The sequence below is a fragment of the Electrophorus electricus genome, chromosome 5 (genome assembly GCF_013358815.1).
Source record: "Electrophorus electricus isolate fEleEle1 chromosome 5, fEleEle1.pri, whole genome shotgun sequence".
Lineage (NCBI taxonomy): Eukaryota > Metazoa > Chordata > Actinopteri > Gymnotiformes > Gymnotidae > Electrophorus > Electrophorus electricus.
In genome coordinates this window covers 13,543,905-13,559,158 of record NC_049539.1, presented here as the reverse complement: position 1 = coordinate 13,559,158, position 15,254 = coordinate 13,543,905, and the positions used below count along the sequence as shown (strand labels likewise).

The following is a 15,254-nucleotide window of genomic DNA, read 5'->3' as shown; positions in this document are numbered from 1 at the left end:
ATGCAAGATGACATACAATCAACTGAAATACAGTTAAAAAAATGAATACAAAGACTACAGAAAAGAGTGCATGCACAAATAGAAATCAATTGATGCAGTGGTGTTCAGACAGTGCGCGATCCCAACGCCACACACACACACACACACACACACACACACACACACACACACACTCTTGTTGATTCTGAGCAAAGCTCTCACAGACAGTAGCGCTTGGACTGATCAGCTCGGTGCTCATCTGTAAGGTGCATGAGCGGCACAAACCCACACACGCCTGCTGTATCACCAATTTAAGAGCCTGCACAAGCACACTGACTAAGCCCAGGATGGAGTCTTTATCGACCCCAATTACTGTCGTTCCTGTGACGAGAGGTGCACTCTTATATAGGAGAAGACGGACGTTGCTGGCGTGGCGGGCCTTGACAAGCATGCTGTGAAGGCAGGGGGCACTCGGGGGCAGACGCACACGCGCGCTCATAGAAAAGAAGGGTAGCAAGACTTTTGTTCCAGCGGAGAGGGAGACATAATTAATTCAAAGCACTATGTTCTGCCCTTCTCAAGTCTGAGCTCTACCACCCTGCTGCCGCACTGAAAGCAATGCGGGCACAAATACAGTCGGCACATCCATTACTATTGCCCAGACAGAAGAGGATCGAACAGTCTTCCCCCGAACGGACCTGTCCGTGGCTGGATCGCTCAACCGAATGGAAAAACGAATGGAAAAAAAATGACAAATTAGATTAGACCGAAATGACGGAGGAGTGCCAAAAAGCGTATCGCCGAAGTGAGCAGGGGGTAACAGTTCCTGGTAATAAATCCCTCACCCTGTCACTGGGCGGATCAGTCACGAAGCTGTGTTTACTAAAGGCTGTCGCCATGAAGCCATCCATTCATGCAGAACTGGTGCATGCCAGTTCCATTGCCAAAACACCCCTGAAAGATCATAAAATCTTTATTATAGTGGTCTGTGTTGGGGATTTAATCAAATGCCATTCGGCCAGTGGTCATCGGTCACCAGTAGACCTCTGGTGATCTATTTCAGTATCATCCAACCAGTGGTCAACCATCAACAGTGTTCCTCTGGCGGTGTTTCTCCAAAGCCCGAATGCAAATTAAAGAGCAGATTCTCAATCAAGCTAGCAACATACAGCTAGCAAAGCCACATTCTGTTCATGCCACCCAGTGGCATACAGTCAAATGATAGGAGGCTGAGGCTGTTAAAAGTGACCAGACTAGATCTGCTTGGCTACATCAAAATTGCTGATTACAGAGGCTCTAAGATTGCAGAAAGCTAGCAAGCAGCTAAACGACTACGGCTCAGCGAATGAGTCAAAGTGATGTACAGGGTGAATGTCAAAATCCCATTGCCATGGCGTTAAATCCAGCCATAAAGCTAGACTTATGTCTGTCACAACTCCTGCACACTCCATTCATTCGCCCACTATCCCTGCCACGCCCAGATGCCCATTTTCCATATGTGCACACCCCTTAGCGTGCAGCACGGTGACAACCTCGACTGAACTCAGCTGAATTCTAACTAGCCCCACCTGATCTTTTATCCTCTAGCAATCCTCTGTTGGGACCTCCTCCTTATGCGGCTCTCTTCCCCTGCTTCTCATCAAGTATTGCCAGTCCGACGTCACGTCCTAAGCAGCCATTCTGCCTGCCTGTTCTCCTGGTTCTTGAAGTGTGCTTCCACTATGACACTAGGCTAGATGGACCACAAGAAAGTCCTCGCGCTCACTGCTCTTAGCCGGAGACGACCGGCCTTTACAACTAGCGCTCAGCGCTCACTAACCTGCTCAGTGAAATAAACACCTCGTCATTAGAGCCCACCTTTCTTGATGTGTTTGCTTTCGTTACAGTCTAAACCGCCGTCGCTGGCATGAGGGTGCAGTGCCATAAATAACGCAATTGCAGTGCTTCCGGGTGTGCGCGTTGGTCCCACTGGGAGCTTTCATTCACTCTTACTGCTTTCTCAGAGGCATGTTTCCGTGCCGTCACCTGTAATCTCGGATAATCGATACCTACGGGCTTCCATCATTCACACGCCATCCCGCCATCCCTGTGCACGTTATGCCATAAATGTATAACTCAGGCTTAATAAGGCATTAAATACAGAGGTAATAAGGAGAGGTAACCTATCATGGTGGCAGTATGTTGTCACCTCTCGGAAAGTACAGCTGCTGACACCCAAAGCTTCCTTCGCGCACTTGGCCTTCTCCCTGTCCGCCACTCGAGTTCTGTCTGCAAGGGAGGGCCTGAACAGAACCGCAGAGATTGGAAACCGGAGAGAGAGGGACCTGACAGAGGAAGACATGCTTCTGGGGGGGTTGTGTGAGGGATGACAAGCTCACAGGAAATAAAGGAAGGCCTATATAGAGGGCCAGAGAGAGTGGAACACTTGATGAGAACAAGGCCGGTGCAAGGCTAGGGCAGCCCACTCTCTGGTGATTGGGGGGGGGGGGTTAAGCACTGGGTTTGTACCAATGGCCATTTCTAAGGGGAAAGACTGCCCTAATTCACAAAAGACTGGCTAGCAGCCCTAGGCAAAGCCCAGTTTAACATTTAGGACCTATTGTCCTGTGGCAAATGTCCGATACAGTGTGAAGAAAAACAATTAACCAACAATCTCGTATGTAGGCCATTCCAATTTCTCTCTCCCTCTCCCTCACACACCCACGCCCACGCTTAGACACACACACACACACACACACAGTTCAGTTATCTGCTGATCTGCTTCATGTTCTGTCTAGAGGCACACATCTCTACTCCTACCCTACACCCCCACCCTGACTCAAGGGTGTGAGAAGGACAATAAGAACTCCCATCTCACTCTCTCGCCATCCACCCCCACCCTCGTATCTGTCGAGTACTCTCTGATTCAAGCTCTCTAAGGAAATCGATTCCTGGAGTGTTTGTATACTGTATCATGCAGGCACAGTGACAGAATAACAAGTGATATAATTATGTATGTAGAGCCCCAAAGATCCAATTTGATGTCCATATATTTCATTACATTAGACTAAAAATCTCAAGAGCTCCCACTTTCTCACTGCCAAAAATAAACATGTTCATCCCCTAGTGTACAAACAGGGAAATAAATGGCCACGTCAAAAACAGACAGATAACTGACAACTAATCAATTATTGACGTTCACCACTGGTGCTATCGCAGAGCTGTGGGCTGCCGCTGTATGTAACATAGCTAGCTAGTGGAGCTAAGTAGTTGCTAGGTTAAACGGCTCCGTTTCACGAAAAAGGATGAATAGCTAAAACGTACTCTGCACACAATCTTAGAGCCAGACAATAGTACTGCCAGCAGCAGAAACATCACTGACAACACACATCTCACTGACAGTAACACATCCGCTCCACCAAGACCAAAGCAGTACCTAACATCAGTCCAGCTAGCTCCTGACATTAGCCCAGCTAGCATCTGAAGCTAGTACAGTCAGCATGAAGAGCATCCTTGAAGGCATGGAACAGACAAGGAGTTACCATTAAAAAAGGCCAAATGAAATGAATAGTATGGAAACAAAATATGGACACAGATTGAGCGTGGAAACAACCCAACACTATGGACCTTTGTGCAAATGTGGAATTTCAAGCATACCCTTCTCAGGAATTTGTGGTGAATGATTCTTGTCTGCAGTCTTGTCTGTAACTCTGTCAGTTATGCTGCTGCTTGTCTTGGCCAGGACACTCTTGTAAAAGAGTGTGTAAAAGAGTCTTGTAAAAGACTTCTCAATGAAAACTTATACTGGTGTGCGTGCGTGCATGTGTGTGTGTGTGTGTGTGTGTGTGTGTGTGTGTGTGTGTGTGTGTGTGTGTGTGAGAGAGAGAGAGAGAGAGAGAGAGAGAACTGAAGCGTGGACTATCTTAATCGTGTCAGTTGGGTTAAAAACCTTGTAATGCTGGGCCTTTCATCCTGGTATTTCTTTTTTAGATGCTTTATCTTTTATTTTTTGAAGCACACAGAGTTGGTTGAATGAACTCTTATAGTATCATTGCATCAACCCTCAGAGATCTTATTTATCCATGTGTTATTCAACACTACTGTGACTTCAGTATTAAGTTCACAAAAAATGTAGTCTGGTGCACAACGTCCTATTTTATTGAACAAATTGATTAAATAGTCAATTATTTTTAAAATTATGTAATCATATAGTGAGTAGTGCATGCCCCTTTACTGGTAGTAATCTCAGCCAAGCACTATCTGTAGATTAAAGTGTTTTGACCCTTCCTCTATTCAAAACTGTTTCAGTTCTTGAGTATTTTTGGGATGTCTCGGCTGAATGGTCTGCTTCTGATCACAGCGTTTCAGTGCGATTGAGGTCACCACTCCAAAATACTGACTTTCTCCGTTGTTGATCTCCTGACGAGTTCTGAGTCATCGGGTTGAACCACTCTCTTTTGAGTTTTAAATAACAGATAGTTGGTCTGAGACTCGGGTGTGAAATTTCCTGAATTCCATACAGAATTCACTCCTGAATTCAATGGTCTCTCATTGACTGCAAACCATTCAGATCCTCTTTCAGAGACTTGTTTTCAGTAACCAGACTCTCTGCCCTGTCTTTAATTGTTTAATTGATTAAGCTCTGAGACATCCACTGTCAATGGTGTATATACACTCAAACCTCGACACTTGTAAAAGCAAGGGCAGATATAGCTTGGAGTCAGCTGCATGTTTCTAAAAACGAATGTTGTGGCTGTTGATTATACTATATAGAGATTAAAGAAGAAAGGTCTCAGAACTGACCCTTGTTGGACTCTTAGAGAAATGAGTTCCCTGTGCAACATAGTAATCACACCTACTTACGAAGGATCTGAAACAGTCTAGCACTATATCCCAGAAGCCCACCTATTCCTATAACTTAAACAGAATCTTGTGACCAACCTTATCAACCAAGACAGACATACCACCTGAATAAATATTAATTCTCAAATCATTTAAAACTTTGAGACATGCTGTTTAACTGCTGGGTGATGCCTGGAAAGCAGACTTGGATATTTAATTAAAATTGTTTGTGTTGAGATAATAATTTACTGACTAGAAAAGACCTGCTCTGTAATTATTTATGTAGTGCTGGAGATCCGTCTGGAATTACTGAGTACTGAGGACTCAAGATTTCTTTTCTTCAGAAGAGGTCTGACAATAGCTGTTTTGAGATCGTGTGGTTAAACTACCAGTTGGACCAATTCACTAAGCTTGCTTAAAACCATCAGTAGGGTGATGATTCTTCTTCCATGACCTTGACTGTTTAAAATCCATTTGTTCAAAAAAACAAAACAAAACAAAACAAAAAAAACCATGCAAATATTAAAGGCTGTTTGTATTTTTTTTTTTTTTTTTAGCAAGATCAGACTTAAGGAGCCACCGACACACCCTGCAGATTATTACAAAGGGTTCATGAACGTACATAAAAATGTACTCCGGAGGAGTAAATGTACTTTCTGAATGTAGGTGTCTAGGTCATAAAGCGTAGCTGTGGCCTGTGGGCAGTGTTTTTAGGAGGGATGTGCCATATGCAGGTGCCTGTCAGAGAACCTGCCGCCTTTCGCAGGAATTCCGGTCGTCGAGCTCCATCCAGGTGTGTTCCAGCACTCTATAAGACATGTTCATATTAACAAATACGAAGTGCTCGCACAGCCAGAGTAAAATGTGCCCAGGAGGAGATTCACAGAAAAGCCGTGGCCAGTGGAAGCAGCATGCGCCCTCCATGCAGGCATGAATATTCACTGCGTAGGCGTCACTCGGAGACGGATGTCGACTGTGGCATTCTTGAAACTAGCGTGTTGGATTCTGGTGTTCTGGACACTGAAGCATCTCAGTGCCATATCCCTCCTCACTGAATAAATGCAGAATGCTAACATATACATACTGAATACTGAATATACATGCTAACATATGCATACTGAATACTGAATATACATGCTAACATATGCATACTGAATATGTATGCTAACATTTTGAATATACCAGCTAACATATACATTCTTCTTTTGGCCAGTCTATGCTGAATGCTTGAAAAATGCTAAAGTAACTACATATGGATTAAAGGTGAGAGTCAGCTAGTATGCTATCATTTGCCTAATACTAACTGTAACTTATTTTATTGATATTATTATCAGTTTTAGCATTTAAGGGGACTTGCTTCCAAAGAGCAGGTCTGTGTGATTAACGTGCTACTATACTGGTGAATGTAGTGGATTTCCTCTGCACTCTACTAATTTATTCTGGAGAGAGCGAGGTGCACATTTGCTGAATTAAAAAAAATATGAGACAGGGGAAGACCTGTAGACTAGACAGAGATCATTAAAGTTTTACATGGACATCATCCATACATAAACACGCAAACAAAGCAATATAACAAGAGAGGATATAAAAAAAACACCTAACCACCTAACTCATCTAGACACACACACACATACACACACACACACACACACACACAAACACACACACACATACATACACACACACACACACGCACACCCTGCTGTGACCCTTCTGACTGCAGCCTAATCAATTCAGATTTGCAAATGCAACATTACATACCGAACAGAACAGTCTGCAGCTAGGGGTGTGTGTGATTGGGAGAGAGAGAGATTCTGACAAGGCTAGATTTATAGATGTTTTTTCACCAGCCCACACAAAATGAGGCATAAAAACATTTTGTATCAATATTCAATATCACCACATCTAAAAGCACAACTTCACACAGAACCACCCACGGCCATTTTCCCAGTGGCTGGTCCTCACTGTGCACACCCTCTCATAGCACAGCAGGTCACCAAAAAGAGGAACTCATCACAAACATATCTGAAGGCCACTGACACTTTAACCCTTCCTTTCACAAACACAAGGACGAAATATTGTGCAATTGTACAATTTTTCAAATGTATGCAGTGTGACCTAGTTTGGACAGTTTAATGAATCCTAAAACACTGAGCTTTTTCATCTTTTTTGGTCTTGTATATTTTTTGAAGTGGATGGCCTGCTGGAATGGTTTCATTGTCTGCGAAGCATTTAGGGCTACAGCTGTCTAGACCCCCCCACACACACACAGCCCACCCCCGCGGGCTGGCAATGTTGGCGTCCTCCACACTTTCTCTTGGCCGTGTGCTCTGTTGTCACGGTGATGCAGCATGATTGAAAAGCAGAAAACCCCATTTGTGCCGACCCCCCTTTAATCTAACGCCCCCGCTCATTATTCCCTGTGCACACGGGGCAGAAGGGTGGAGGGGCTGTGGGGCAGAGGTGCAGAGACGCGTGTGTGTGCATGCATGTGCATGTGTGTCTATGAGGGGGTTATATCTTTGATACTGAGAGGAGACCAGTCACGTCCAAAATAGAGATGAGTACACACACACACACACACATGCGCACACTTGGTTTTTGGGAATCTACTGCTTTTGACTGACTATTTGCTTTTGAGTACACTGGCATCAAACAAAACAACAAAGGTTCCCCAAATATTTTAAATATTAAACACAGCAAGGGATTGCACTGCTACATAAATTGACGCTTACACACGCTGAACACTAAATTAAGTTTGCGTTATAAAAGATTGCAAGATCGAAAGCAGCAAGAGAAAAGTGCACTGATCATTCGGAGCTAACTGGGACTCTCAGCAGGGGGTTAGAACAAAGCCTGCTCACTCAGTGCTGTGCAGATGCACACACACGGACGCGCACACACACACGGACGCGCACACACACACACACGCACACACACACACGCGCGCAGGCACGCATACACACACACGCACACGCGCACACACACACACACACACATGCGCAGGCACGCATACACACACACACATGCGCGCGCAGGCACGCATACACACACACATGGACGCACACACACGCACACACACACACACACACATGGACGCACGCACACACGCACGCATGCACACACGCACACACGCACGCACGCACGCACGCATGCATACACACACACACACACACACGTGCACGCACACACACGTGCACGCACACACACACACATGCGCGCGCAGGCACGCATACACACACACATGGACGCACGCACGCACACACGCACGCATACACACACACACACACACACACACAAACGCACACACACACACAAACACACGCATGCACGCACACACGCAAACACGCACACACACACGCAAACACGCACACACACACATGCACGCACGCATACACACACAGACACACAAACGCACGCACGCACACACGCACACACGCACGCACGCACGCATACACACACACACACACAAACGCACACACGCGTGCACGCACACACACACACAAACACACGCATGCACACACACACGCAAACACGCACACACACACGCAAACACGCACACACACACATGCACGCACGCATACACACACAGACACACAAACGCACACACGCGCACATGCGTGCACGCACACACACACACAAACACACGCACGCACACACACACGCAAACACGCACACACACACGCACACACACGCGCGCGCATGCAAATAACAACAACAAGGAGAGAGAAGGAGAGAGCATCACTGATTAAAAAAAAAAAACAGCCCGCAGTGTGAGCGTGAGGGAGACGGAGAGAAAGAGTGAGAGAAAGAGTGAGAGAAAGAGTGCGAGAGAGCGAGAGAGACAGAGGGAGGGAGAGTGAGAGAGAGCGAGAGAGACAGAGGGTTTTAGGGATGTATAAACGCGAGACTGATGGGGAATATTTGGCCATGCCAAAAATGAGCAGTTCTTAAATGTCAGTAGATTCCCCATGCCTGTCCCATTCCAAGCCCTAAACTAAAACAACACACATGCAGCTGAAAGTCTCCTTTCACAACTAAATAAAAATGAGCAACTGTTTCAAATAACAGCACAACAACAACAAAAACAAAACAAAACAGATGCATTCCACAAGATGACTTCTTGATCTACATTAGCCGACTAGCCGTTAGTGCCCAAGATGAGACTGAAAGGGACGAATGGCTGCAGTTTCACAATGTCACATGACTTCTGTGGCACGACTCGCCACACCCAACTGGATACACATATGCACACGCGTTTTGTTTTCTCGTTGTTGTTTTTTTTTTTGTTGCAGTGATACACAGGCACGCCCAGGACGGCTAATGAAATACTGACATCATCGTCTTCATCTTCCAAAAACAACCCAAATACAAAATCAGACTGGATTGACGATGTGATGGACCAAATTTAAATAGTCTGTGCCTTTTAGCCGACTCCTCTTACTCACTGGTCCTGTGATAACAAACAATATATTTCAAACGCAACGATCTGATAATCCCAGTGATTTAGCGCACAAATGGAAAAATAATTGCAGAGCATCCTATCAGACCGGCGGTTCACAAAAAACATACCAAGACACAAACACGGATACAAAATAAATGAGATCCACACAGAGGCAGAGGGGGCCTCCTGAAAGATTCAAAGGTCAATCATTTTATAATTAGCCTGCATTTTGGCATTGTTCCTTTGTGTATTGCAGACTCTGAAGGAGCACCACAGAAAAGGTAAAGGACTGTTTCCATGAGAATGGATGCGCTAAATGTCATTAGTGATACCGGTGCCAGCAACTGAAATGATATCACAGTTCATCTAGAACTTCTTGTAGCATTTATTTCGCAGATAGTGTGGATGCAGAAATGAGATCTCACTTGTTAAAATGAAGACACTTATGCAATACTGAAAGAAAGAGAGACAGGGAGAGATTAAATCTTATTAGCGGGAGAAATGACAGCAAACCCGGGAAGGAAAGTGATATTCATGTACCAGGGGTGAAGCAGGTAGCTTACCAAGGAAACACATATATCAGACCCACTGCCCAGGTGTCATTCCTAAACAGTGGATATCTAAATGCTATCTGTCATAATCCGATACAATAGGGTTAAACCAATGGCTGTTAGAGCAGACAATCAACAGCAAGAAGATGAGCAATGGACAAACAGAGGGACTCCTGGCATTTGTGTCATCATTCCTATGTGACCGCCCCCCTCATAAATATGCAAATGCTGAGTCTTATAGTCTGTAGACTCGATGTCAGCAGAGTAAGCAGAGATGGGGAGAAAGCGACGCGGCCCGTTTCCCATCAGTCGGAAGCAGTGATCGATAGGGTGGCCTGAGGGGGCTATAGGAAGGATCCTCTCGCAGGGCCTCACCATAAATCTCCAGCTATAATGATCCAACAGTCCATCAACCACCACAAAAGCCACCGCTCACTCCGCTCCTCAGAAAACACCGCCGCCACGTTAGTCATACTCCCTCTGCACTCTACCTGCAATCACCGTAGCAAGTGCGATAATGGTTGGGCCGTGTAATAACGGCGTCGTGAGGTTGTTATAACGCCTGGCAAGCAATCACGACAGACCAACGGTGTGGCGCATGTGGTGGATATACTCACTGGTTCATCTCCACATCTAGGATGAATGTCTGGTCGAAAGCTTTCAGCTGGAAGCTCGTCTGAGCCAGGTGGTTCGTCTATGAAGCAGAAAGCACACAAAACAGTTACACAAAAGCTGGTCAATTTTTCCATTTCATATCTTTTTATTTGTTGTTGTTTTGGGTTTTTTTTCTAGTAAAACATTCTTAGAGCAAACTATTTGCAGTGCTCCAAGAGGTGGGTCAGCACCTCTAAGCAGTTTTTATCTGCTGCTACTATGCTTGGCAGCATGGGCTGGTGGCAGTGTGGGGCTGGTGGCAGTTTGAGGCTGGTGGCAGTGTGGGGCTGGTGGCTACGCCAATGCCGCTTAAATCACTGCCTGCTCTGGGCCCATATGGCAGCGGTACTATAACAATGCCCTTAGGGGAAGAGGGAAGCTTTCACATTGCATTGTTCTCCCGGCAGTTATTGTGTGTGCGCGCGTGTGTGTGTGTGTGTGTGTGTGTGTGTGATTGTGTTTTGGGAGGTACGTGTGGAAGGGCCAATTGAAGTGCAGAGGCTGAGTGTAGTCCCAACCCAAATCTAACATTTCCCAAAGGAGTCACCAAAGCTACCCCATCCGAACTCAGCTCAGCAGCCATCGATAAAAACGAGGACGGAAGGTTAAAAAAAGAACGTGGGCAGGAGGGGCAAGCCGAAAAAAGGGAGGGAGAGAGAAAGAGAGTGAGAGAGAGTGTGTAGGGGAGAGGCAGAGAGGAGGAGAGAGGGATGTTAGGAAAGGGGGATGGTGACCAGGGGATCCTCAAAACTTCAGCACGGAGTGACGGCATGACTGACGTGAATCCCACGTGAAACAAAGACACACCCCAAATCCATCGATTGTCTCATAGATGAGTGCGTGTGTGGAAGTGCACTCTCTACACAAATATCAACCACAACAGACTGCATTATCCTATGCTAAGACCCACGTACACACACACACACACACACACACACACACACACACACGCATGCAAATCCCATTAAAGTGTGTAAGGGGAGAGATTTTCCACTGGGTTTCTGAGACTGTATACTCTATGGCCATCTCCCACTATTGATGTTATCTGACTAGGCATAAGGATCTATTATTCTCTCTCTCTCTCTCTCTCTGAGTTTTGCTGCAGCCCAGTTTTGATGATCTATCTCAATAAAAAAAGAAGAAGAATGAAAGTCACATTACAGTATCTTTTTCTTCTTGAATTGATCAGATTCTAGAAATAATACCAAGCATTTGATTTTCAGACAGATGTGATTAGAGGAGATGTCAGCTGCGTGCCAAGCTAAAAACAGATCTAGTCAGCCGATAGCAGAACGTGGCGGATGATTTCAGGGCGGTTAGAGGCGGATCTGAGGAGCATTTATCAAGCAGGTCCGACGTCTCAGCCAGACGCCGCGGGCACAGGCTGCCCTTAGTGCTGAATCATGGTGCCTTCGTGAACATGGTCCCCTAAAACACTGACACGGTGTTTGCTGAGAGAACATGTTTGTTTTCTTGATTAGTGTCCCGTAGTTCATCAGAGCAGCGTGGCTAGGGCTTACAAAGCTGCTCAATATTGTGCCCAGACTTGGATGCTACATCTGCCACATTTAGGTACACAAACAACTCCAGTTTAGACATCAAACCCCAAGTGCAGTTGGTGGTTTAACCGTCCTGCCACACAGGCCTTCCAAATAACAATGTAAAACTTTCATCTTTCTCTATACCTTGTGCCACGTGGGCCAAACAAAAGTTGCTGAAGTGGGGTGTGGGGGGCATTGTGTTGAGACAGATATTGTTCAGCCCTTAGTACTAGCTGGCTCTAACAATGAAAACTGTTTGCTCTCGTTTCAAGTCCTCATGTCAACTGTGTGCCAGCCAGCCCCCCACCCCAACCCCCCACCCCGACCTTTTGTTCTTTTGAATAAACAAACAAACAAATAAATAAAAAAGTTCTGAAAAAGCAATTCATATTGGTCAATCTGTGCAATTTGAAATATTTTAAGCAGCAACTCTGCTAAACACACTGACTTTAAATGATTTGAAAAACTTGTTTTTTTACACTGAGTGGGTTAATTAATCTTGATATGAGCAAACATGGGATAAATATTGGACAAATATATCAAATATCGAACTAGAAAACAACCAATAAATTCTCGCTATACTGATTTCCCAACTGAAACCACACTCCAACCAATATGGCACGTTATATTAGAGAGATGAATCGGCTTTGTCTGCGCAGGACCAACCTGGACCCCAACCCCATCCTCTCTCACACACACACACACACACACACATACACATACACATACACACACACACAAATAAATAAGACACGCAAACACGGCTCGACGTTAAGAATTCCGCCATCGCCACTATTGTTCAAGCAAACGGAGACTCCCTAAAATGATCCACTCGCTGCAGCGTTTTACTGCCTTTGTTATCCGTTCAGTCACGCGGTAACGATCTCGCAGTACACCTTGGCCGTGCCCACATCATACGGTGGCTACGCGTGGGATTGGGTAGACGTTACATTGCCAAGTTGATTGGTTAAGTGGTACATAAACTTTTTACTTTACTCATTTAGAGCTGTGTTTGAGTTACCTTAGTTCTTTTACCTTACGCTGCCCTAAACTGGCCGCAGTCGGCCAAAGGATCTGAGTAAATAATGCATGAAAACGTCAGCTACCTTTAAAAAAAAAATCGGACAGCACAAATGGCAAAGTTTCTACCAATTATGATTAGCCTGTAATTTATGTAAAGCTCGTATGAGTGTTACACGTCAATACAAGGTATGCCCTACAGGTATAACTATGCTTTTTTTTAAAAAACCTACAACGTGCATTAGGAAAAGCTCAAAGCCCTTATCAAAACTAATCGACAGAGCATTAGAACCGACTAAGCCCAGCAGTACCACCGAAATGACAGCTTTTCATTCATTGCGCAGTCTTTGTCTGTCAGTGCCACACACGCCGATCACACTGTCTCAGGTGCGTAAGAAACACCCAAGCAAAAACAGAAAGGTAACCCACATCACCTTGCCGAGATAAGAGCCGCTTTTCAGCGTCCTCCACGCTTACCTATCGCTTGTTAGGCTATCGCTTTGTAATATTTGTCAAATAAATGAGGAGAGATTTAAACCTAGTAAAAGCGTAAACTGGCGAGTTAACAGGAAGAGTGCTTAAACACACTCGCACACAACACAAAAAGCCCACAAACAACGTTTGAATAACGGCATGTCTCCAGTGGCAACGGGGATCGAGAGTATCCACCCCACGGTTCCCACATACAAATCAAAAACCGCGGGGGCTTACGAGGCCGGCAGAGAGAGAAGAACCTACCTGTTCAGCGTCGGAGTTGGCTTGGATCCGTGTGTTTAGGACGTCGTGTGTGGTTTGGCTGTTGTTATCCGTCCGAAAGATCAGTCGTACTGGCACCGTGTTTTCTTTTCCGAAGAACCTGCTCTCATCACGCAAAGCCCTCGTCTTCGTCAAGGCGGTTCCTAGAATAAAATAGCTAGTTTTTTTAAACGACTGATAAAACATTTGCCTTAGGGGCGAATAAACAGTCGGTGGTTTCTGGTAGCCCACAAGAACATATCGAAATGATACAAAAACAATAAAAAGGTGTAATTAATACAGGTTCACACATTAAGCTTTAAAGGCTCCTGCCACTTCAAGAAGCACATTTCATAGACTGTTTACCTCAGGACAAATCCTGTCAACTGGCACCAGAAAAAGCAGAAATAGGGCAGCAGCATTATTATAGTCTTCAACAAAATAACTTTATTACTACAGCCTAAACAAACAGAAAAAAAGAAAGGAAGAAATAAAATACCGTTACCATTCTGAGAGAGGGAATTGCTGGAATGTAATGCACTACACATCGCTCCGTAGACATACAGAACTGAAATCCCAAATCGCAGGGCCATCGTCACGAAATCCTCTTGGTTGGAAAAAAATACGACTTGAGCATGTATCCGAAATGTACAAGGTCTTGTTTCCCCCTCGGCTAAGGACAACAGTGGGTCACATCCATCCGCGAAAGCGCTCTGTTCAGCGGGCTGGCGCACTCTCCCTCGCAGGTTGCCATTAGCGATGCTCTCGGAGCTTCTGCATTGAGACGGGCGGAACGGCAAATCGAGGTGGCTCTGTTTGAGCGAATTCAGCTCCTTCAGCAGGCGCGGGTCCACCTCCTTAAAAGACACCAACATCCAGACGCCTCACTGCGGAATCCCATATAAATATACATGAGGAGCGAGCGGCGAACGGGCTGACGGGTAGTGTAGTGTGCGCAGTGCTTGCATGTATGTCCACCTGCTGCTACCTTCTGCGCAAAACCAGCCACATGACCGCGTGTAAGAGACCGCTGCGCAAATTACGAAACGATACGCAAGGGGAGACTGAGTGGCGAACACGAGGAGCCCTGCCTTGTGGGCTAGCGACTATATCCCAGGGACCGATACTTTATCGCCTGGGACAATCTTGGATTGTATTGCTTTCCTTTTTCTGTTTTACTTTACTTTAAGAAGTAATCAGCTACTATATTATTTTGGTCATTTTTATGACTAGCAAGATCATGAACCAGAGTAAAGAAATATCTCAATAAATTTCAGTTGAAAAAAGGCTATCATTGCAACTAGGGGGTCACTGTTGGCTTCTGTCACGAAGTCTGCACTAAAGCTTTTTGGAGTCTTAATTGTTATATCTGAATTTAGTTAACTGAAGCGAAGTTATGTAAAATGAATCATTAACCTGAAGAAGCTACAGATAACAAAAACTATCAAACTAATACAGAGACAGATTAGTAAAGACTAGACCAAGAACATAAATGTCAGGTTTAGTACT

General features: G+C 45.2%; 1 protein-coding gene across 4 annotated transcripts in view; it reads right to left on the bottom strand.

The window, feature by feature from the left end:
* Positions 1-14,661, bottom strand: part of adam22 (ADAM metallopeptidase domain 22) — a 66,925-nt gene extending 52,264 nt beyond the window's left edge. For 2 of the 4 annotated variants that reach the window (XM_027009519.2, XM_027009522.2), the window contains exons 1-3: positions 14,251-14,661; positions 13,749-13,909; positions 10,413-10,489 (exon numbers count right to left, since the gene is read on the bottom strand). In XM_027009519.2, coding sequence (XP_026865320.2) covers positions 10,413-10,489; positions 13,749-13,909; positions 14,251-14,620 — 608 coding nt within the window. In that variant the 5' untranslated portion in view covers positions 14,621-14,661. The remainder of the gene's footprint in view (positions 1-10,412; positions 10,490-13,748; positions 13,910-14,250) is intronic. The other 2 variants (XM_027009521.2, XM_027009520.2) reach the window with 1 other exon arrangement.
* Positions 14,662-15,254: the final 593 nt, after the last annotated feature.